Here is a 25,395-nt window from a genome sequence, read left to right on the forward strand (position 1 = left end):
TGCCGGGAGTCTAGTCGCTGTAACTTCCTCTGTGTGGAGCAAACATCAGGAATGTAGCGGAAAGGCTCTTCCCCAGCCTCCTATTAGTGGTGTGCTGGTGAGTAGTTAATAACTGGCTCTAAGTAAACAGCCCTGATTTGTATCATTTCCTGATTTCCAACGTGCTCCCACCATGGCTCATTTCAAGCTACCAATGTGATGTGTGGAGTTGAAAGAGACGCCTGTGACAGATTCTCCTGAGCTGGTCTGAACTGAATCCAGCACAGCACAACTTCCGACTCTTGTAGACTTAACTCCTGTCTTCATGGAATATTAATTGTAGGAACATAGGGGTGTGCATTGGATGCATACTGTTTGTTCTCAGAATGGTTGTTTTGATCTCCACGTCTACAACTTAATATGAAACTTGTTTCTTTTTTTCACCCATGCCAACTCTCCAAGTACCAATCTTTTACTTTTGTTAAAAACAGTATTTATGTTTCATGAGCATTTATTTATTGTTGTGAAGTTGCTCAGTTGTGTCTGAGTCATTGTGACCCCATGGACTATAGTCTGCCAGGGTCCTCTGTCCATGGAACTCTCCAGACAAGAATACTGGAGTGGGTTGCCATTCTGTTCTCTAGCGGATCTTCCTGACCCAGGGATCAAACCCGGGTTTCTTGCATTGCAGACAGATTCTTTACTGTCTGAGCCACCAGGGAAGTCCCAAAAATAGAATATATGCTTTTTAAAAAAAATATAAATTTATTTATTTTAATTGGAGGTTAATTACTTTACAATATTGTATTGGTTTTGTTATGAGCACTTATTTTTAGTGTGTCTCAGAGTCACCTCAGTCATTTCTTTGACTCTCTCAGAAGTCATGACCTCTTTCTCTAGTCGTTTCCTTGCTCCAGAACACTAGTTTCTATAATTTTTCAAGTTCAGTAACTTCATACAGTCTTAACCTCAGCTTATGTCCTTACCTGAGAAATTCTGACACATATTGATTTGTTTCCATCAGTCCAAATCACTGACCTTTGGGTTTTGTTCTTTTGTTGTTCTGCTCCTTGCTGTTGAGGTTTTCTTTTTCAGTTCTTCAAAGGTATATTTCTTTCTTGTTTTTGCAAACAAGCGAAAATCTGTGTTTACTAACAGCTCTGAGAGGTGTACATTTCAAAGGCTGATTAAGATTTGGAGCATAAGATAATAGTTCTTTCATGACAATTCAAGTCAAAATTGTAAAAGCCAACAAATATAAAGGAAAGATCCTAACAAGACCAAGGCATGTAAGCAACCAACATGCTTTCCCTTAGTGTAAATAAATTGATGAGACAGAATTTCTGCTCTTTTAAAGTGAACCATATGTTCCTAAACCCTTTACAAAAATGATATTCCCCACACCCCCAACACTAGAGTAGATGTCTACAGCAGTACTGAATTACTATCTAAATGAACAGACCTCAAGAAATAGAAAAGCTGTTCAAACCTAACATGGCAGCCTAAGAAACAGAGTCCTGTATGGGAAAAGTTTGGAATCGTGGTGAATGGAAATGTTTCCATGGTTGCTTGCATCCCTGGGGTTGAAGACTTTCCATCTTTTATTCTTTTCTTTTCTTTTTTCCCCCTATTTTTTATTTCTTTTTCTGTTTTGTAAATAAGTTCATTTGTATCTGTCCAAAGCTATAGTTTTTGAAAGTTTTAGTATAAAATCAGAGATAGCTCAATTCAGTTCACTTGCTCAGTCATGTCGGACTCTTTGCAACCCCATGGACTGCAGCATGCCAGGCCTCCCTGTCCATCACCAACTCCTGGAGATAAGGGGAAAGATAATGGGATAAAACTTAGAAATTCAAAGTGTTAATACTATTTCATTCTTACATCTCATGGACTGTATGTGGTGAAAAAAGTCCTAGTTGGTTAGCTTAATCTGGAAGATATTTTTTTGAATTACGTGACATTGTTTGCTTGAGGTGGTATCATGATCTGTATTTCTTCCCTCTAGTTTGGGGTTGTATAGATATGTAAGTGGTGTCAGTAAGTATGTTCCAGGGATGTAACTCATAGAGAAATTCTCTACTAACCTGGAAAAAGAATAAGCAGGCTGGCCACCCATAACAGTGCTACCTGAGGACAAGCTCTGTGAGTTCATGATCTGTCAGTGGTTTGAGCAGAGGGGCACGGGCTTTGAAGGTAATAGTGTAATGATGGTGACAAGCTGGTGGACTGAATTATCTCCAATGTGTTTGAGAATTTATCATAAGAACATAGTTACTGAAGATGCAAGACTGGAGAAGGAATCTGACCTGAATAGTCTGAGGACTGGCAGAAAGGAGTGAAGAAATCAGGACAGAGACCTTTTGGAAAAAGGTAGAAATATCAGTGGGAAGATGATTCCCTGAGGCAGCGATAAGGGAAAAAGGAAGTTAAGAACAGAAATGTCTCATGAAAATTCCCTGATAGGAGAGAGCGTTCAAAATGCAATGAAGTAAAAAACACTAAAAAATGCAAAAGGATAGTAAAACCATAATCTCTGAACGTAAATGATTCCCTAAATTCAGAATATCTTATAATGGACTAAAATGAATTGCGGCTACAGTCAGAAAATCTGGTTCTGAGTCCCAGAATTCACTACTTCCTGTGCGATCTTGGGTAAACAGCCAATTCTCTGAGCCTTAATTTTCTGATATATAAACTGTTAATGCTTAATACGTTCATACTGGCTAATTGAGTGATATCATAGTAAGTGTATTATAATGTTGTTTGCACTGCCCAACATGCTATATATGGAGTGAATTCATTATGACCAGTGTTCATTTCGTTACAGGGCTCTCAGTAGCTCTTATCCAGCATGCCTGAAAGGATTCCATGGCGAGGACCAATAATGTGACTGAGTTAATTTTCAGTGGTCTTTTCCAGGATCCAGAGGTGCAGAGAGCGTGCTTTGTGGTGTTTCTGCCCGTGTACTTGGCCACGGTGGTGGGCAATGGCCTCATTGTTCTGACGGTGAGAGTCAGTAAGAGCCTGCGTTCCCCCATGTACTTCTTCCTTAGTCACCTGTCGCTGGTGGAGATCAGTTACTCCTCCACTGTTGTCCCTAAATTCATCACAGACTTACTCTCCAAGATTAAGACCATCTCCCTGGAGGGCTGTGTGGCTCAGATATTCTTCTTTCACTTGTTTGGAGTTGCTGAGATCTTCCTGCTCACGGTGATGGCCTATGACCGCTACGTGGCCATCTGCAAGCCCCTTCACTACACAACCATCATGAGCCGGCCTGTGTGCCACCGTCTGGTGGCTGCTTCCTGGCTGGGGGGCATAGTTCACTCCATGGTGCAGATCCTCGTCACTGTCCAGTTGCCCTTCTGCGGTCCCAACGTGATTGACCACTACTTCTGTGACCTCCATCCCTTGTTCAGGCTTGCCTGCACTGACACCTCTGTGGAGGGGGTCGTGGTGTTGGCCAACAGTGGATTAATCTCCGTCTTCTCCTTCCTCCTCTTGGTGTCCTCCTACGTTGTCATCCTGGTCAACTTGAGGAGCCATTCAGCAGAGGGGAGACGCAAAGCCCTCTCCACCTGTGCCTCTCACGTCACGGTGGTCGTCTTGTTCTTTGGACCCGCCATCTTCCTCTACATGCGGCCCCCCTCCACCTTCACTGAGGACAAGCTGGTGGCCGTGTTCTACACGGTGGTCACCCCCATGCTGAACCCCATCATCTACACACTCAGAAATGCAGAGGTGAAAGTTGCCATGAGGGGGCTGTGGGGCAGGAAAGTAAACTCAGGGGTGGAACCTTAAACAACTGAGCATGCATATGGGACTAAATAAAAGTTTGATTTCAGTGAACTATGAGGAGCAGAGCAAAAGTTCACCTAGTCACTTTTTTTGGGTTGTATTTTAGACGAGGGCTTTATATTCCATAAAATAAATCAGATGCCTTTCATAGCCCTCTGTATTTTGGAGAAAGTTGAAAATTGCTGTCTTTTTTCATGTTCAATAGGGCATAGACTCGAGGGAGGGATCACTGGATTGGAATTTCCACTCTGTCGCCTTCTGCCTGCGAACCCTGGGTTCGTTTACTTCTCAGTGTTAGCGTGCTGTGATGTGTGGAAAGATTGTGGTAGTGGGAGACATAAGCTTATGTTTTATTCTTTCCCTCTATCAATGTGCTCCTGTGGGAATCCCCGGAAGGCTTTTCTATCAATACTTCATTTTAGGTCTAGCTAGGGAGTGTGGCGGAGAAGGCAATGGGAACCCACTCCAGTATTCTTGCCTGAAGAATCCGATGGATAGAGGAGCCTGGTGGGCTGTGGTCCATAGGGTTCCAAAGGGTCGGACGCGACTGAAATGACTCAGCGTGCGCAGGGAGTTTGGGATGGGCATGTACCAAGTGCTATATTTAAAATGGATAATCAACAATGGCTTACTGGAGATCACTTGCAACTCTGCTCAATGTTATGTGGCAGCCTGGATGGAAGGGGCATTTGGGGAAGAACGGATACACGTATACCTATGGCTGAGTCGCTTCACTGTCCACCTGAAACTATTGTAACATTGTTTGTTAATCAACTACACCCCAGTACAAAATAAAAAATTTAATAATGTTAAAAACTGAACAACCATTACTATGAACATAACTATTTCATCTTTTCTAGTAAGTGAAAATATTAAATATCTCCCATCTCTGTGACAGCTGCGCTCAGCACATCTGTCTCATTCTTTCATATACTGTTATAGATGGCTTTTCAAGCCAGTATGTATAAACTTGATCAATTAAGTTTTTCAAAGAAGTTCACTTAGCAAGAATCATCTTATCAGCTCTTGACAACTGTATATATAATTCTACCATAGGAGAAGGTTTTTCTCTTTGATGTTTTTTAAATGGAAAAAAATAAGAAGGCAATTTTTTAGGAATGCATCTTCTCAAATATCAACCCTGTTAAAGTTGTCTATTTCTTAAAAAAAAAAAAAACTTAATTTTAGTTTTCCCCCTTTATTAACCCGAATCCAATGCCTCAAATTCCTCAGTAGGAGCTTTGTTTGTGGAAGTAGGACGTTGTTAGAATGGACATGCCGGGGTCCAGCCCCGGTGGATCCAGGGAATTCGAAGGGTGGACGGCGTTGGCGTGGAAAGACTTGTTTATTTATTAATATAAGATTAGATTAAGAAACTATAGTGCAGTAGGAAGATTAAGTGGAGAAAGAGGGCTGAATAGCTTGGTTTACGTGGAAGACCAATAAAATTCTAGACAAGGAATTTGCACCATCTACGTTGGGCCACCGGTGCCCGCTTGAATATCTAAGGGTGCCTCGCCTTAAGCTCCCTTTCTCGCGGATCTTAATAGCAGGGCAAATAAGTAGACCTGGCGAGCCTCCACGCCCCAGATGGAAATTCAGCCTGAAATTAAAGTAAAGAGCAGAGGGAAGAAAAGGGAGAGAAAAAGAGAGAGAGAGAGAGACACGGGGGGAGCCAGATTCCCAAGAAACCAGGCCGAGACTAGTCCGAGAAACTGGTCTGAGAATCTGGTCCGAGAATCTGGTTCCGTCCTTTATTGTTCAGAAGGCCTTTTATACTTTTGATAAAACATGGAGATCAATGGGTAACACAAAGTTATGCAGCGTTAGCAGTCCAGACTCTTATCAAAACCAGGCTTTTCTCTCTGCATACCTAATTGTATACACAAGTCTTAGGTAATTTACATCATCTTCCAACCAAAAGGGCCAATTAACATTTTACAGCCTTTTTTCTGATAAGGGTTTGTCAACCACAAGACTTATTTGTGTTGATCTTCCCAAGGTCTGGTGCCACTCTCAGAAAGCACTAAATAAAGTTACATTCTTACACAGCAAGGATACAGCAACTTATAACAAGTAGAGGGAGTACAGTGATTTACAGCAAAAGAGAAGCAATTAACTCAAAAGTCTAGTGTTGCTAACATCAAAACTACTATGTATCTTTTTCTACATCCTGCTTACATTAACATCCTTCCAGGTGCCTAAAAGATAAAGAATAAGGAGGTCTGGCAGCAATCCTTGAGTCAACAGTGAACACCCTCTACCAATATAATTTTTAACTCTTTAGAAAAGGCTCTGTATCTTTAAGATGCTTTTAAGCTTTGTGCCTCCCGCGGTTGGGGGGCTGTAAGCAATTCACAAGCTGTAAGAGGTCTGGGGAACCTGTTAGGCAGGCTAGAGAGCTATCAGAGGGGTTTAACTGAAACATCCCTTTCAAATGCAGAAGACTAAAACCCTGAATTGACTTTTTCCCAGAGAATATCAGAAAAGCAGAAAAGCAGAGCACAAAAGCCGGCAGATTTTTGTTGGGGTACATGCTTAGGAATTTCCAGAGGGGTCCCTGAAGTCTGAGCACGCCTTGCGTATGTCAGCTTCCTTCCTCATGACCTTGTCACGGGCGGGATTCCTCACACTGGCTCCCGGCAGGACAGGTCTGTGGAAGGTGAAATATAATAAAGCTGTGATTAATCATTCACATGGATTTCCCACGTGGCTCAGTGGTAAAGACTCTGCCTGACAAGGCAGGAGACACAGAAGAGGAGGGTTTGATCCCTGGGTCGGGAACATCCCCTGGAGGAAGAAATGTCAACCTGCTCCAGTTTCTTGCCTGGATATCCTATGGACAGAGAAACCTGGCAGGCTACAGTTCGTGGGGTTGCAGAGTCGGACATGACGGCAACTGAGCAGGCATGCAACCATGCATATCTTTTTGTTTTCAAACTTGTAATTTTGTGTAGGAGTAAAGCAGATTAACGATGTTGTGATAGTTTCAGGTGTACAGCAAAGACTCAGCCATAAATATACAACCATTCATAGCTTCATCCAAATAATTTTACAAGACCCTTTCTTTCTAGACAGTTGTTGTCTGCGCACTGAGTTATGTGCTTGTGTGAGTGAGTGCTAGTCACTCAGTCGTGCACGTTGCCTGTTTTTGTATGACCTGTGAGCCAAGAAAGGCTTTTACATTTTCAAATGGTTGAAAAATTAAAGTAAAATACTATTTTGTGACACATAAAAGTTGAATGAAATTTAAGCTTTATTGCCCACAAACAAGTTTTACTGGATTACAGTCATGCCCCATTATTTTACTCTTTCTATCTATGGCAGCGTTTGTGTTGGAGTGGTATGGTTGCATAATTATGACAGAGACTGTGTGATCCGGAAAGCCTATATATTTTCTCTTTTTACATATGAAATTCTTATTTATTTATAAATTAATTTTTATTGGAGCAAACTGCTTTATAATGTTGTCAGTTTCTGCTGTGCAGCAAAGCAAATCAGTCCTGTGTATACATATGTGCCTGCTTTTTTAGATTTCCTTCTCATTTAGGTCGTCACAGATCAGTGAGTAGGGTTCTCTATGCTAAACAGTAGGTTCTCACAAGTTACCTGTTTTGTGTAGAGCAGTGCATATATGTCAATCCCAATCTCCCAACCTATTCCACCCCTCATTGTCTCTGGGTAACTATAAGCTTGTTCTCTACATTCATGACGCTGCTTGCAAAGCCTGTATATTTTCTACGTAGCACTTTACTGAACATGTTTACCAGCTCCTGGCTTAAGCCATAGTAACGTTTATTGCTCACTCAACAAGAAGCTGGGAGGTCAGTGGTCCCAGGGTTGTTTTGTTATTCCCACGATGCCCAAGCCCGTTCAGTTCTCTTGGCTGGCCCCTCATGGCTGCAAGATGGCTAAAGCAGCTCTCGGTATTACATGCTCACATGTAAGAAGGGAGGGGTTTTCATTTCACTTCAGAAAACAGTTCCAAGGACTTTTCCAGAACAATTCTTATTTTGTTCTTATTGAGCGGAACTAGGTTATATATCTATCCCTAGATGCAAAGGAGCCTGGAACAGTAAGTAGTGGCATAAACATCAAAAGGGAGAGCTGACCAATTCACATCTTCATTTGAATTTGCAAAATGGCTTTTCTTAAGGCAAAAGTTGTACAGAACTATCCCTAATTCTTAAAGAATCTGTACTTTTCATATAATGGTGGAGTTTAATCAGAGCTAGGCAAGTGTGGCCATAGTCAGTAGGTTAATCTTCACCAGGTTAGAAAATAACATCAGCCTTTCTTGAAAATGTACAACTTTAGGTGAGCAAATAGTCTTATACCACAAACATTTTAACAAATGTATTTTCCTGTAATGCACATTCATGGACTCATGTTAAAAACTCATCTTCCTTAGATGTATTAAACTGAATCCTTCAACAGAGAAAAGATTTTGACTTACAGCCTTCCACAGAAGCTTAGTGATGAGATGTACAGAATAAATGTAGATTTTCTTAAATATTTTGAGCTTTTATGTAATTATTTGTTAATGTTCTTCCTAAATGTTTTTTTAAATATAATAGATAATGAAAAAAATGATAATGGTTAATTCAGAGTTTGCACTATCAAAAGCAATTATTGGGTTGGCCAAAAAGTTTGTTTGGGTTTTTTACATGACATCTTATGTTAAAACCTGTAAAATAATTAAAAAAAATACGGTCATAACAGTCTCTTAATCACTAGTTGAAACTTGGCATTTTGTTTCCGCTTTAATTTTAATCAGGCTAAATTAATGACAATTATGTTTAGGACTGGGAGAGAGCACGCTGATCTTACAAAGTGTTATTATACCATTTGTAAAACTATTAATGACAGAAAATTTAATACAGATGAGGCCAAAGCAGAGTAATAAACTCACATGTAGTGTTTTCAAACCAACATCCAGTTTAATATTGATAAAGATCAGTTTGGAAAGGTTTTGTTTCCTTCTGAGCAGGGCATCTCAACAGCAGTTGCATTGTGATTTTGACTCAGATAACCCTTGCTGTGGTGGTAGGGGCTGTCTTCCGCATTGTAGGGTGTTAGCATCTCTGGCCTCTTTCCAGTTCAGTTCAGTTCAGTTGCTCAGTCATGTCTGACTCTTTGTGACCCCATGAATCGCAGCACGCCAGGCCTCCCTGTCTATCACCAACTCCCAGAGTTCACTCAGACTCACTTCCATCGAGTCAGTGATGCCATCCAGCCATCTCATCCTCTGTGGTCCCCTTCTCCTCCTGCCCTCAATCCCTTCCAGCATCAGAGTCTTTTCCAAAGAGTCAACTCCAGTAAGTGCCAATAACACCGCCTTCCCACACAGGTAGGAAATGAAAGTTTAAAAATGGGCATACGCACCGAGGAAACCAGAATTGAAAGAGATACGTGTACCCCAATGTTCATCGCAGCACTGTTTATAATAGCCAGGACATGGAAACAACCTAGATGTCCATCAGTGGATGAATGGATAAGAAAGCTGTGGTACATATACACAATGGAGTATTACGCAGCCATTAAAAAGAATACATTAGAATCAGTTCTAATGAGGTGGATGAAACTGGAGCCTATTATACAGAGTGAAGTAAGCCAGAAAGAAAAACACCAATACAGTATACTAACACATATATATGGAATTTAGAAAGATGGTAATGATTACCCTCTATGCAAGACAGCAAAAGAGATGCAGATGTATAGAACAGATTTTTAGACTCTGTGGGAGAGGGAGAGGGTGGGATGATTTGGGAGAATGGCATTGAAACATGTATACTATCATGTAAGAAACGAATTGCCAGTCTATGTTTGATACAGGATACAGGATGCTTGGGGCTGGTGCACAGGGATGATCCAGAGAGATGATATGGGGTGGGAGGTGGGAGGGAGGTTCAGGATTGGGAATTCATGTACACAGCCGTGGTGGATTCATGTCAATGTATGCCAAAACCAATACAGTATTGTAAAGCAAAATAAAGTAAAAATAAAAATAACAAAAAAAATGTCTCTAGATGTTGCCACATATCCTCTTGGGGGCAAAATCACCCATGGTTGAGAACCACTGTTCTGTAGCCTCACGTCATCCACACAAAAGGCCGGGGGAAGGGCTGGCTCAGTTTCTGATGTTTGTGGTCCATAATTCCTTGAACCCATCCTTGGGATGGTGTCATATGTAAAACCACATAATTGACTTCATGATAAGCAAGAGCTGGATCTAATTGCCCTCAGAACAGCATAGAGCCCCATAGCCTAAGTGCTCTGTGAACACTGGGTAAAATTAATTTAATATATTCCCTATTGATTTCTGAAGTTATGTTACCTACAAGAAAGTTTGAGAGGTTGGTATCCAGGTCCCGCTTCCCATGAGGTAGGTGCCTGATGAGGAAGGGGAAAGGCATGGCTCTCTGGGGACCAGTCTTCTCTCATTTGATCGTAATGCACCCTGCTCCACCCCCAGTATCTCTCAGCAGAGTGAACTCAAGGCTGAGCCGCCAGAATTGTTATTTCTCTGAGGAACATCTGAGAGGCAAGTCTACTGTGTTCTTGTTTTTAATCAGGTGGAATAGACTTACTGGCTTAGTCTCAGCATTCCTAAGGCTGCAGGGAGAGCGGATCCTCCATCTGACAACTCCGGAGATGTATGAGCTCTGGTGCATAAGTTGGCCTTAATGCTTGGAGACTGAGTAACTGGGAAACCTTCACGAGGTAATGGATGTTCTCAGGGCACTATTTTGCTCTCTGGGATCAGAACAGATGAAAGGAACAGTGGCGAGACAGCAAAGGCCCAGAAACAGTGGGGTGAGTGTTGTTCTGTGAGCATGTGAAGATTATAATTCCACTTTGAAAGTAAAGGGAATGCTGAGTGCTCTCACGTTGGTCTGGGCTTTGCCTGAAATAAGCACTCTGCCAGACATGGGATTCAGGGATGGAAAGATGTGGCCTTGGTCCTTGGTGACCTTTGTCCTTTCAGTATTTTCTGAACTTCCGTGGTGTACCAAATACTCTGCTAAGAAGGCCGGGGTGGTCTATAGGCACTGTTCCCCATCCTAAGGACGTTCACTGAGTGTGGTTTTGTGCAGGTGCTTCAGTTAACACTGGAGATGCAGTGGTAGCAAGACATAATCTCTGCTCTAGAAAGTCCACACTTTGGGGGGCCAGATGGTCACATAGCACAATTACAATTCAGTGTTCAAAGTGCTGTATTTCCAAAATGTCCTAAGAGAAGAGTGTCACCGACTGCAAGGGTCTGTGGATTGCAGAGATGGATTTCCTATTTCTGAGAAGACTCAAGTTTATAGAGTCTGAATGATAGCATTTCAGGTACGCAAGAGACTATTATATAATTCACGCCTTAAGGAAGGAGTCTTGTTTTGTATCATTTCAGATCACCCTTCCAAATTACTGCCTCCTGGTGGCTACATCATGGCTCACATGCACAATGTGACAGAATTCATTTTCCTGGGACTTTCTTCCAATCCAGAGGTGCAGAAAGCCTGCTTTGTGACATTTCTGCTCCTGTGCACAGCCATTGTGCTGGGGAATTTCCTCATTGTCCTCACTGTCATGAGCAGCAGAAGCCTTGGCTCCCCCATGTACTTCTTCCTGAGCTACCTGTCCTTTGTGGAGATCTGCTATGCCTCGACGACAGCCCCCAGGCTCATCTCAGATCTGCTGGCTGAGAGGAAAGCCATCCCTCTGTGGGGCTGCATGACACAGCTTTCCTTTCTCCACTTCTTTGCTGGCACTGAGATTTTCCTTCTCACTGTGATGGCCTATGACCGCTATGTGGCCATCTGCAAGCCCCTCAGCTACACCACCATCATGAGCCGGCAGGCGTGTGCCGTCCTGGTGGGCGCAGCATGGGTGGGGGGCTTTGTGCATTCCTTGGCCCAAATCCTTCTTGTCTTCCGCTTGCCCTTCTGTGGCCCCAATGTGATCGACCACTATTTCTGTGACGTGCTTCCCCTGCTCAAACTTGCCTGCTCTGACACCATCCTCATTGGCCTTCTGATCGTTGCCAACGGGGGGACCCTGTCTGTGATCAGCTTCGTGGTCCTCTTAGCCTCCTATGTGGTCATCTTGCTCCATCTGAGGACCCGGAGCTCCGTGGGGCGGCGCAAGGCCCTGTCCACCTGTGGGGCCCATGTCACTGTGGTCACCTTGTTCTTTGGGCCCTGCATCTTCATCTATCTGAGACCCTCTACCACCCTGTCTGCGGACAAGACGGTGGCCGTGTTCTACATGGTGATCACCCCACTGCTCAACCCTGTCATCTACTCCCTGAGAAATGCTGAAGTGAGGAAGGCCGTGAAGAGGCTGTGGATCAGAGCAGTGAAAGTAGAAGAGAGGTGGAGGCTGAGCCTTGGTCTTGATCCTTGGGTTTAGGCGATGCTCTGTCCAAACTGAAGGGGCAGAATGAGATGAAGGACAAGTTCCCAGGACTTGTTAATTTTAGAGTTATTCTCCATCAACTTCACTATAATCAGTTACTATATATTTTCTCTTCAGTTCAGTTCAGTTGCTCAGTTGTGTCTGACTCTTTGCGACCCCATGAATCGCAGCACACCAGACATCCCTGTCCATCACCAACTCCCGGAGTTCACCCAAACCCATGCCCATCGAGTCTGTGATGCCATCCAGTCCTCTCATCCTCTGTTGTCCCCTTCTCCTCCTGCCCTCAATCCCTCCCAGCATCAGAGTCTTTTCCAATGAGTCAACTCTTCGCATGAGGTGGCCAAAGTATTGGAGTTTCAGCTTTAATATCAGTCCTTCCAAAGAACACCCAGGACTGATCTCCTTTAGCATGGATTGGTTGGATATCCTTGTAGTCCAAGAGACTCTCAAGAGTCTTCTCAACACCACAGTTCAAAAGCATCAATTCTTCGTTGCTCAGCTTTCTTCACAGTCCAACTCTCACATCCATACATGACCACTGGAAAAACCATAGCCTTGACTAGACAGACCTTTGTTGGCAAAGTAATGTCTCTGATTTTGAATATACTATCTAGGTTTCTCATAACTTTTCTTCCAAGGAGTAAGTGTCTTTTAATTTCATGGCTGCAGTCACCATCTGCAGTGATTTTGGAGCCCCCCAAAATAAAGTCTGACACTGTTTCCACTGTTTCCCCATCTATTTCCCATGAAGTAATGGGACCAGATGCCATGATCTTCATTTTCTGAATGTTGAGCTTTAAGCCAACTTTTTCACTCTCCTCTTTCACTCTCATCAAGAGGCTTTTTCTTATCTCTTACTGTTAAGTAATTGGCTACTTTTCTGTCAGATGTTTAAATTGTTTCTGAAGTTTTATAATATAAATAGCAATGTTCTAAGTTTCCTGAACAGAAATCTTTAATGATACTGATTTTTAAACAGTTATTTGCTATAGAAACCTTACTTTGTTAAAAAATGTAATAACTTTTGATGCGTGGTGCTAAATAAATTCTCAGAATGTTTGTGACTCAACAGTCATTAAATTTTTTCTTGATGAGAAATAGGATATTATATAGTCTCAACTCATCTCCCCACAAGATATTTATTAATTGCAAAAGGATAAATATGACTTTACAATCAAGAATCCTGGAAGGCACTCTTTTTAGTAATTAGACACATTTATGATATTTAGACTGAGAGGCACACAGCATAATTACTGTAGCATTCTTATCAAAAATATACAATGTCACTTTAATCAGAAAATATCAGTTAAGCCTGCACTGAAGAACAGTTTGCAAGGAAAGAGATCAAGATGGTAGAGCGGGAGGATGCCTGCTCACCTCCCTTCATGAGCATATGAAAACTACAACTGTGCATATAGTGACTCTGACTGCAGTCAACCTGGGCACGAGCAGAATTCTATAGCCAAGGCCGTGAAGAGAGATCCACATGGAGTCTGCTAGTAAGGGAGGAGGAGCGGTCTGGTTAGGACCCATACTTCCCAAGGGGCACACAGGAGAGGAGAGAGTGTTACAGGGTCAGGAATCCTCCCTGGGGAGTGAGGACTTAGACCTACACCTCAAGTACCCCAGCCCTTTGGTACTGATACTGCTAAGACAAGCCTCTTAACTGGAAAACCGGTGAGGATTACTGGAAGACTGAGAGACTCTGCTCTTGAAAACAGCACACACACATATTTGCTTACTTCCTGTCACAGCAGGAAGGCAGTGGGTTAAAGGCTGCCTGTTGCTCCTGCTGGCTCCCCAGGGTCGCCCCAGTGTCCCCAGGTCCCCACCGGGCTCCTGTTCCAGCCCCTCCTGCTCTGGTGCTTCTCCCCACTAGGCAGGGGCTGCCGTTGCCAGTGAAGGGGTGCAGGCTTTGAGGGAGCGAAGTCAGCTTGGACCCTGGTCCCACTTCTGACTGGGGAGGAGGCAGCCATTGCCAGCACACGCCTTGGTGCACGTACTTGAGAGGGAGCGAGACCAGCTCCCGAGTGGAGATAGCCCCCACCAGAGCGTCTGTCACTGTGCGCACTCTCTGAAGGGAGAGGGGAAGCTGAAGCATGGAGACCTCCCCCCCTGGGGCGTGCGTCCCCTGTGCACACTCGGGAGGGAGTGGGACCAGCCCGGTGGTGCGGCAGCCGCTGCTCAGACCCCAGCCCATCCTGTAACTAAGGTACACGCGGGTGTGCACGCTAAGTCACTCCAGCTGTGCCCACCTCTTTGTGACCCCATGGACTGTGTGTAGCCCACTGGCTTCTCTGTCCATGGGATTCTCCGAGAATACTAGAGTGGGTTGCCATGCGCTTCTCCAGGGGATCTTCCTGACCCAGGGATCAAAACCGTGTCTCTTATCTGTTGCATGGCAGGCGGGTTCTCACCACCAGCACCACCTGGGAAGTGCAGCTGCAAGACCTCCCACCCCAGCAAGGTGCCAAACCAGGGTGGAGACTGCCATCCAACCTGGGAGGAGCCCGGTGCTCTCAGGGCTCCCGCTGCACCTCCCAGGGCCACAGTCCACCTCCAACAGGGCTGTGACGGCCACTGCACACGGGGGAAGCTCCCCCTCCAAGCCACGGGGCACACACACTCTGCACAGGGCTGCTTCCTCGAGAGGACGTGCCTTCATGACTGGCATAGGTGACAGCTTCACTTAGTTTCAGAGAGAGAGGTAAACAAAATGAGAAGACAGACAGGTTTCAAATGAAAGAACAAGAAAATAATCCATGAAAAAATCTGAGTGAAACAGAGAGATAACTTACCTGACAAAGAGTTTGAATCAATCGTAACTGAACTTGGGAAAAGAACAGTTGGACACAGTGAGAATTTTAACAAGGATTAAGGAAGTATAAAAAAGAACCAGTCAGAGCTGAAGAATACAATAAATGAAAGAAAAACTGCGCTAAAGGGAATTAACAGCAGATTAGATGGTTCAGAAGTATGTTTAAGCAATCTGGTAGATAGAATAATAGAAAACACTCAACCACAACAGCAAAAAGAAAGACAGATTTAGAAAAATGAGGATAATGTTCGGAACTCTATGACAACATCAAGCATACCAACATTCGTATTTTAGGAGTCCCAGGATAAAAGAGAGAGAAAAATGTATTCAATACTTTGAATTCCCACAGCACTTAGCTAGAATCTTTTCAAGCCTTTGCTACCTAAATTTCAGTGTTTATTTTTCTTACCCCTCCAGCCCCGACTCTGCCCCTAGACTTTAACTCTTGGGTATATGGCATGAATCTTACTTATTTTTATACCTTGCTCTTAATGATATATAGTAAAACTTAATAAATACATGGTCTATTAAATTTCCAGAAGTCAGTAGTGCTTCAGATTGTAAGTGAACAGTGGTTGTTACATATGTATTTTGACCCCAACTATCTAGTTAATAAACCAATATTATACTGCTTGAGACAAATCAACAATCACTGCTTAATTTTTTCTGAGAATAACATACATTGGCTGGAGGACAGAGGATCCTGGCGGGCTACAGTCCATAGGGTCGCAGAGTCAGCTATGACTGAGGTCACTTAGAACACACACACGTTATATATGCATATGAAAAGAGCATACATTATGGATATATTTTACTATTATCCAAGAGATTTCATATATTTTATCTCCATTTTACCCTAAATTGCTCTGGTGATGTAGGTGTGAGTCTCCTGCTTTATAGATAAAGAGGCTGAGGCTTTGGGAGGTAGGTGCCTTGATCCAGATCATAGAGTTGGGTCTCCCAAAGGCTGAACTCAAACCCAGGACTGTCTGATTTCTGAGTTCTTGCTCTCTCTGTGTTTTCCTCTGCTTCTCTGTAAAGATCACGGAACACAAACACAGCTAAGTCTCTGGATTCCCAAACGGAGGTTTCATAATTTGTTATTGTCAGATGTTTTTCTTTGGAATCACTTCAATGTAACTGAAAAGTGTTTCTTAAAAATAAAGCCTGAACTGCCTTATGGTGTTCACAAGTATTCCTGGGCCCACAGAAAACCAGGGCCTGAGATGCCAGATCCAGAAATGGTGAGCTGAAACACCAGGGAGACATGGTCCTCCTCGCAGCTCAGCCTCTGGTTCTCATGAAAGGAAAAGCTGACCACTGAGCTGCAAGGGTCAGCTAATATATAGGATCAAAACGCCTTGTGGTGGCCAAGAAGAATTTTTCAAATGCTGAGAAAGGCAGCATTCTTGAGACTGACACGCATTTTAGAAAATGGGAAATGGAAGTCAAAGACTAATATGAGTTGAGTATCCCCTAATCAATTTCCTAAAATTAGACCTGAAGGGCACTGCCCCATAGGTAGGACAACGCTCACTTTGCAGTTGAGGAAACTGCAGGTCAAGGACTCTTCCAAAGCCCTGGTGGTTTCCTCTGAACCAGCTGTTTGTGAACCATGAGTTAGATAGAACCCAGAGTTCTTCCGGCACCCCAGGGATTGGTGAAGAGGCACAGCAGAGGAGGACAAGATGCAGTCAAACAGGTACTTGTGGGACTTCAATTAGAACAGCAGATTATCTCATTTCTTTTTGAAGAATAAGCTTTACATGTAAGATTTATGTTCGTAAAAGATAATCAAGTCCTTTAAGAAACTTTAAAAAACATTGTAAAATATTCTGTCTACATGTCTTTCGTGATTTCTTCATAGTCAGGTTCTGCCGCTTGGTTACGGAGTGACAGGCTTTAGGAAACGACCTCCATTCTGAGCAGGGGGAGCAGAGCCAAGCCTTCTTTTTTAAAACGAGATCAGAATTGAGAGAGACACGTGTACCCCAATGTTCATCGCAGCACTGTTTATAATAGCCAGGACATGGAAGCAACCTAGATGCCCATCAGCAGATGAATGGATAAGAAAGCTGTGGTACATATACACAATGGAGTATTATGCAGCCATTAAAAAGAATACAATTGAATCAGTTCTAATGAGGTGGATGAAACTGGAGCCGATTATACAGAGTGAAGCAAGCCAGAAAGAAAAACACCAATATAGTATACTAAGGCATATATATGGAATTTAGAAAGATGGGAACGATAACGCTGTATGCGAGACAGCAAAAGAGACACAGATGTATAGAACAGTCTTTTGGACTCTGTGGGAGAGGGAGAGGGTGGGATGATTTGGGAGAATGGCATTGAAACATGTATAATATCATATGTGAAATGAATCGCCAGTCTAGGTTCGATGCAGGATACAGGATGCTTGGGGCTGGTGCACTGGGATGACCCAGAGGGATGGTACAGGGAGGGAGGTGGAAGGGGGGTTCAGGATGGGGAACACGTGTACACCTGTGGCAGATTCATGTTGATGAATGGCAAAACCAATACAATATTGTAAAGTAAAAAAAAAAAAAAAAAAAAAAAACTAGACCAGTTTTTAAAAGGATTTTTAAAACACTTTATTTTATACTGGAGTATAGTTGACTTAACACTTGTGAGAGTTTCAGGTGGACACCAAAGGGAGGCAGCCATACATATACATGTATTCATTCTCTCCCAAACTCCCCTCCTATCCAGGCTGCCCCATAATATTGAGCAGAGTTCTCTGTGCTCTACAGTAAGTCCTTGTTCCTTCTAAAGTCCAAGTCCAGAGAGTAGGGCAAGAAGTTCCTCAATGAGGGTGAAGGCATGCCTCAGAAAAGATAGTGTGCCCAATCAGGGCAAACTCTCCTGAACATGCAGTGTTGACTCAGCCTGCTCTGAAATTGCCTCACCTCTTAGGATGATGTCACTATTGCATCTTTCTATTATGACTGCAAACTGTGCCATGGGACTTGTAGTGTTCAGTCATCTTCATAATGCTTTATTTATTTTCATTTTGTGAACTGTATAGAACTAGACCAACTTGTCCTTTAGGTATCCTAAGTTTTATGATTCTTTGTAATTGAAATTTAATAAAAAATGTTTTGAAATAAATTGAAGTAAAAGACAACCTTGGAAATAAATCCTGTGGCAGTGGCCTTGTAAACTAATCTCCTACTTGACTCTAACGTGCAACCATTGAGATCTAATAATACTTGATATTTATTAAGCCCCTCAGTTCAGTTCAGTTCAGTCATTCAGTCATGTCCAACTCTTTGCGACCCCATGAATTGCAGCACGCCAGGCCTCCCTGTTCATCCCAACTCCCACAGTCAACTCAAACTTATGTGCATCAAGTTGGTGATGCCATCCAGCCATCTCATCCTCTGTCGTCCCCTTCTCTTCCTGCCCCCAATCCCTCCCAGCATCAGGGTCTTTTCCAATGAGTCAACTCTTCGCATGAGGTGGCCAAAGTATTGGAGTTTCAGCTTTAGCATCAGTCCTTCCAATGAACACCCAGGACTGATCTCCTTTAGGATGGACTGGTTGGATCTCCTTGCAGTCCAAGGGACTTTCAAGAGTCTTTTCCAACACCACAGTTCAAAACCATCAATTCTTCGGTGCTCAGCTTTCTTTATAGTCCACCTCCCACATCATGACTACTGATATGAGAATCTCCTTTCCTGACTACTGCAAAAACCATAGCTTTGACAGATTTTTAATATCCTGTCTAGGTTGTTATTATCGTTTCTTCCAAGGAGCAAGTGCCTTTTAATTTCATGGCTGCAGTCACTGTCTACAGTGATTTTGGAGCCCAAGAAAATAAAGTCTGTCACTGTTTCCATTGTTTCCCCATCTATTTGCCATGAAGTTATGGGACCAGATGCCATGATCTTAGTTTTCTGAAGGGAGGGATAGAGGCCAGCAAATGAGGAATTGTGGTCTGAACAATGGAATATGTTTACCAAATTACTTCATCTTTTTCTTCTGGGCACATAAGCTGCCTTTCCTGGCCCCCTTACATCCACATGGGGTCTTGTTTCTAAGAGGTGGAAATGATATACCTGTTTAGGCTTGGTCCTTAAAATGTCCCTAGTAATCCTCAATTTATCTTTGATGACTGTCTAGCTGGGTGCAGATGACCCAGAAGATGGTCCTGAAGCCCCAGGAGACTAGAGGTATCACAGATTGCCATGGGCCTGTTACTGATGGTCATAGCTTGGTGGAGAGCTCTCCCTAAAACCTGCAAATCTGCCCTGGACTTAGTGTGAATGAGACATAAACTTTCACTGGGATTAGTTCAGTTCAGTTCAGTCGCTCAGTTGTGTTTGGATTATGAACTGCAGCATGCCAGGCCTCCCTGTCCATCACCAACTCCCAGAGTTTACCCAAACCCATGTCCATCGAGTCGGTGATGCCATCCAACCATCTCATCCTCTGTTGTCCCCTTTTCCTCCTGCCCTCAACTTTTCCCAGCATCAGGGTCTTTTCAAATGAGTCAGCTCTTCACATCAGGTGGCCAAAGTATTGGAGTTTCAGCTTCAACATCAGTCCTTCCAATGAACACTCAAGACTGATTTCCTTTAGGATGAACTGGTTGGATCTCCTTGCAGTCCTAGGGACTCTCAAGAGTCTTCTCCAGCACCACAGTTCAAAAGCATCAAATCTTCGACGCTCAGCTTTTTAGAGTCCAACTCTCATATCCATACATGACTACTGGAAAAACCTTAGCCTTGACTAGACGGAATTTTGTTGGCAAAGTAATGTTTCTCTTTTTTAATATGCTGTCTAGGTTGGTCACAACTTTCCTTCCAAGGAGTAAGTGTCTTTTAGTTTCACGGCTGCAATCATCATCTGCAGTGATTTTGGAGCTCAGAAAAATAAAGTCTGACACTGTTTCCACTCTTTCCCCATCTATTTCCCATGAATTTATGGGACCAGATGCCATGATCTTAGTTTTCTGAATGTTGAGCTTTAAGCCAACTTTTTCACTCCCCTCTTTCACTTTCATCAAGAGGCTTTTTAGTTCCTCTTCACTTTCTGCCGTAAGGGTGATATCATCTGCATATCTGAGGTTATTGATATTTCTCCCAGTAATCTTGATTCCAGCTTGTGCTTCTTCCAGCCCAGCATTTCTCATGATGTACTCTGCATTAAGTTAAATAAGCAGGGTGACAATATACAGCCTTGACGTACTCCTTTTCCTATTTGGAACCAGTCTGTTCCATGTCCAGTTCTAACTGCTGCTTCCTGACCTGCATATAGGTTTCTCAAGAGACAGGTCAGGTGATCTGGTATTCCCATCTCTTTCAGAATTTTCCACAGTTTATTGTGATCCACATGGTCAAAGGCTTTGGCATAGTCAATAAAGCAGAAATAGATGTTTTTCTGGAACTCTCTTGCTTTTTCTATGATCCAGTGGATGTTGGCAATTTGATCTCTGGTTCCTCTGCCTTTTTTAAAACCATCCTGAACATCTGGATGTTCACAGTTCATGTATTGCTGGAGCCTGGCTGAGAGAATTTTAGGCATTACATTACTAGCGTGTGAAATGAGTGCAATTATGCGGTAGTTTGAGCATTCTTTGGCATTGCCTTTCTCTGGAATTGGAATGAACACTGACCTTTTCCAGTCCTGTGGCCACTGCTGAGTTTTCCAAATTTGCTGGCATATTGAGTGCAGCACTTTCACAGCATCATCTTTCAGGATTTGAAATAGCTCAACTGGAATTCCATCACCTCCACTAGCTTTGTTCATCATGATGCTTTCTAAGGCCCACTTAACTTCACATTCCAGGATGTCTGGCTCTAGGTGAGTGATCACACCATCGTGATTATCTTGGTCATGAATATCTGTTTTTGTACAGTTCTTCTGTGTATTCTTGCCACCTCTTCTTAACATCTTCTGCTTCTGTTAGGTCCCTACCATTTCTGTCCTTTATCGATCCCATCTTTGCATGAAATGTTCCCTTGGTATCTCTAATTTTCTTGAAGAGATCTCTAGTCTTTCATATTTTGTTCTTTTCCTCTATTTCTTTGCATGATCGCTGAGGAAGGCTTTCTTATCTTTCGTTGCTATTCTTTGGAACTTTGCATTCAAATGGGAATATCTTTCTTTTTCTGCTTTGCTTTTTTACTTCCCTTCTTTTCACAGCTCTTTGTAAGTCCTCCTCAGACAGCCATTTTGCTTTTTTGCATTTCTTTTCCATGGGGATGGCCTTCATCCCTGTTTCCTGTACAATGTCATGAACCTCCATCCATAGTTCATCAGGCACTCTGTCTATCAGATCTAGTCCCTTAAATCTATTTCTCACTTCCACTGTATAATCATAAGGGATTTTATTTAGATCACACCTGAATGGGCTAGTATTTTTCTCCACTTTCTTCAATTTCAGTCTGTATTTGGCAATAAGGAGTTCATGATCTGAGCCACAGTCAGCTCCCAGTCTTGTTTTTGCTGACTGTATAGAGCTTCTCCATCTCTGGTTGCAAAGAATATAATCAATCTGATTTTGGTGTTGACCATCTGGTGATGTCCCTGTGTAGAGTCTTCTCTTGTGTTGTTGGAAGAGGGTGTTTGCTATGACCAGTGTGTTCTCTTGGCAGAACTCTTATTAGCCTTTGCCCTGTTTCATTCTGTAATCCAAGGCCAAATTTGCCTGTTACTCCAGGTGTTTCTTGACTTCCTACTTTTGCATTCCAGTCCCCTATAATGAAAAGGACATTTTTTGGGGGGTGTTTGTTCTAGAAGGTCTTGTAGGTCTTCATAGAACCATTCAACTTCAGCTTCTTCAGCATTACTGGTTGGGGCATAGACTTGAATTACTGTGATATTGAATGGTTTTCTTGGAAACGAACAGAGATCATTCTGTCATTTTTGAGATTGCATCCAAGTACTGCATTTCAGACTCTTTTGTTGACTATGATGGCTACTCCATTGCCTCTAAGGGATTTTCCCGCAGTAGTAGATATAATGGTCATCTGAGTTAAATTCACCCATTCCAGTCCATTTTAGTTTGCTGATTCCTAGAATGTCGAGGTTCACACTTCTCATCTCCTGTTTGACCACTTCCAATTTGCCTTGATTCATGGACCTAACATTTCAGGTTCCTATGCAATATTGCTCTTTACAGCATCGGACCCTGCTTCCATCACCAGTCCCATTCACCACTGGGTGTTGCTTTTGCTTTGGCTCCATCCCTTCATTTTTTTTTTAAATATAAATTTATTTATTTTAATTGGAGGTTAATTACTTTACAATATTGTATTGGTTTTGCCATACATCAACATGAATCCGCTGCAGGCATACACCTGTTCCCCATCCTGAACCCCCCTCCCTCCTCCCTCCCCGTCCATCCCTTCATTCTTTCTGGAGTTATTTCTCCACTGATCTCCAGTAGAATTTTGGGCATCTACTGACCTGGGGAGTTCATCTTTCAGTGTCCTATCTTTTTTGCATTTTCATACTGTTCATGGGGTTCTCAAGGCAAGAATACTGAAGTGGTTTGCCATTCCCTTCTCCAGTGGACCACATTCTGTCAGACGTCTCCACCATGTCACAGCCATCTTGGGTCGTCCCACATGGCATGGCTTAGTTTCATTGAATTAAACAAGGCTGTGGTCACTGGGGTTAGGCCACTGAATTTTGGGCTATTTTGTACTATAACAGCATTTCTAGCCAATGACAATTAACACAGATAATAGAGTTGCTAATGTATTTATTTGATAAAGTGAAGAATGGGAGAGGTAGGCATAGGGGCACCTAGGAAGGACTAGATGAATGGACCATTCCGAGGAGCACTATTCATGAGACCAGGAGCTGTCCTGGATAGAACTCTTGCTGTGCTGCCACTCAGCACAGCACTGACCGCCATCTTTCTAGCCTCTGGACACCTCCCCACGATGCCCCCAGCTACGCGGTGCCCAGAGGGTGAATGCAGCACGGTTACTGCGCCAGTGGTGGAGGAACACCCTTACTGGGAGAATTTCTGAAGTGAGGAGACTTGGACCTCTGAGCTGAATTAATGATTAAGGCAGCAGTGTATTACAGAATGAATGAACACTGATAATCACATCTGCCCTGCCTTCTATTAATACACAACATTCTGATCAAAAAATGTGTTAATGGATGAGCAAATCCTTTGCAAAATTCAATGCACAAATATGAGAAAGCACAATTCTTACTATTCAGTTCAGTTCAGTTTGGTTCAGTCGCTCAGTGGTGTCTGACTCTTTGTGACCCCATGGACCACAGCACGCCATGCCTCCCTGTCCATCACCAACTCCCACAGTCTACTCAAACTCATGTCCATTGAGTCAGTGATGCCATCCACCCATCTCATCCTCTGTTGTCCCCTTTTCCTCCTGTCTTCAATCTTTCCCAGCATCAGGGTCTTTTTGAATGAGTCAGCTCTTCACATCAGGTGGCCAAAGTATTGAAGTTTCAGCTTCAACATCAGTCCTTCCAATGAACACTCAGGACTGAGCTCCTTTAGGATGGACTTGTTGGATCTCCTTGCAGTCCAAGAGACTCTCAAGAGTCTTCTTCAACACCACAGTTCAAAAGCATCAATTCTTTGGCGCTCAGCTTTCTTTAGAGTCCAACTCTCACATCCATACATGACCACTGGAAAAACAATAGCCTTGACTAGACGGACCTTTGTTGGCAAAGTAATATCTCTGCTTTTAACAGTGTTTAACTCCAAGGTGCCCCTGGGTTATAATGTTGCAATCCGAAAAATCTCCCTGATCCCAAATCATATCCCCCCAAAGGAGTCATTATGCTTTCTAGATAGACCATGCCATGGGGGAGGAAGCCGTGTGTGTGTGTGTGTGTGTGTGTGTGTGTGTGTGTGTGTGTGTGTGTGTGTGTGTGTGTGTGTGTGTGTTTGTGTTTTCCTATCTGACCCTCCTTAACCTGAAACCCCATTGTATACAATGTCCAGCTCAAATGTGTCAGTTCCTCTTGGATGGAAGGATGAGCCAATGGGATGAAGGTCAGAGTGGTATGGTGACTTTGACAAGGCTGTAGATTTTCTGAGATGGATCCTAGCTCTTAATTTCCACCATTTCCTTACACTTTCATTACCTTTTCTGAGTTGCACATCTCTTTTCTTTAAAATGAGAAGTTAGATTTATAAACTTTCAAATGTCCTTACCAGATTTTATATCCCACTATTTCAATAAAAAATAATGGATGGCTTATAGTTTCATTTTTACAGTTCCCTAATGTACCCTCTGGGTAAAAAACGGCCAACAGGAGGAGGAAAGAGACAAATGTGTGAAGCAGGCGGCACCGTGTGATAGCATGCTAAGGTTTAGAGCCAAGCCTTAGAGGCCATCGTTTGAGAGTGGCGATGCTGAAAAAGTCACAGAAGGAAGAGGGCCTCTAGGTGGTCTATGGCCACTAGGGGAGGTGAAGGGAGCATTTTAGAAGATTTTCAGTTTCACGCTATAAAAAATGAGCCTTAATAAGTCTTTCAACATACTAAAGACGATGACAAAACTCATATTTGGAGTGGGTACCACTGATTTTTTAAGAAAAAGATTTCCATTTTCATTTGACTCTTTACAAATCTAGGTCTCTGAATCTCTAAAGAGAAGTTGAAACAGAGGAGATTTAAGCTGCACTGTTTAGGTTAGTCGTACCTAACAAAATATACTAGTAACAGAATAAAGTATAAAATAGTAAAATAAAAGGCTGATTATTTTAAGTGAAGAAGTTGTAAGGATGCTAACCGATTCTTTCTCTCTCTACAAAGCACTGGAGGTAGACATGTGGGGCTCTGGGTAGAGGGAAGAGGAGATCCAGCAGCTGTGATGGGGCTGGAAGAAGCCCCCTCAAGAGATGGGGGTGACCTGATCTAGAGACCCCCTAGGACGGAATTCGTGTGGTTGGTGCCGCTGAGAGCACCGGTGCCTGATATTAAGGATTTCCTTTATTTTGTTCTATTTATTTTTAATTGGAGGATAATTGCTTTACAATGTTGGGTTGGTTTCTGCCATACGACAACGTGAATCAGCCATAAGTATGGATCCCTTCCTCTTGAGCCTCCCCTCCCCTGCCCCTGTTTCACCCCTTCTAGGTCATCGGAATTTCCTTTATATTACTAAACTTTCTTTATGTTATCTTCGTGTCATATGATTCAGTCGAGTGTCCATGTGCTGCAATGAAGTTGCTGGAGTGGCACAGAGGTGGTGAGATGCACATGGTTGTTGTTATTATTGCTTAGCTGCTCAGCCGTGTCCGACTGTTTGTGACCCCATGGACTGTAGCCCACTAGGCTCCTTTGTCCCTGGGATTTCCCGGGCAAGAAGAGTGGAGTGGGTTGCCTATTCCTTCTCCAGGGGATCTTCCTGACTCAGGGATCA

General features: G+C 43.1%; 2 protein-coding genes across 2 annotated transcripts; both read left to right on the forward strand.

Annotated features, from left to right (window-relative positions):
- The first annotated feature begins 2,847 nt into the window (after positions 1 to 2,847).
- On the forward strand, positions 2,848 to 3,780 carry LOC138092246 (olfactory receptor 4B1-like). The gene has a single exon (XM_068988060.1). The coding sequence runs from the start codon at positions 2,848 to 2,850 to the stop codon at positions 3,778 to 3,780; it is 933 nt and encodes a 310-aa protein (XP_068844161.1).
- A 7,437-nt stretch (positions 3,781 to 11,217) lies between these two features.
- Positions 11,218 to 12,180, forward strand: LOC138092247 (olfactory receptor 4X2-like). Its single transcript, XM_068988061.1, has one exon. It carries the CDS (start codon positions 11,218 to 11,220, stop codon positions 12,178 to 12,180), a length of 963 nt encoding a protein of 320 aa, XP_068844162.1.
- Positions 12,181 to 25,395: the final 13,215 nt, after the last annotated feature.

This window comes from Capricornis sumatraensis, chromosome 16 (genome assembly GCF_032405125.1).
Source record: "Capricornis sumatraensis isolate serow.1 chromosome 16, serow.2, whole genome shotgun sequence".
Taxonomy (NCBI): domain Eukaryota; kingdom Metazoa; phylum Chordata; class Mammalia; order Artiodactyla; family Bovidae; genus Capricornis; species Capricornis sumatraensis.

Bases quoted from the DNA above. Each gene is read 5' to 3' on its own strand.
- LOC138092246 (XM_068988060.1), top strand. From the start codon at position 2,848: ATGGCGAGGACCAATAATGTGACTGAGTTAATTTTCAGTGGTCTTTTC.
- LOC138092247 (XM_068988061.1), top strand. From the start codon at position 11,218: ATGGCTCACATGCACAATGTGACAGAATTCATTTTCCTGGGACTTTCT.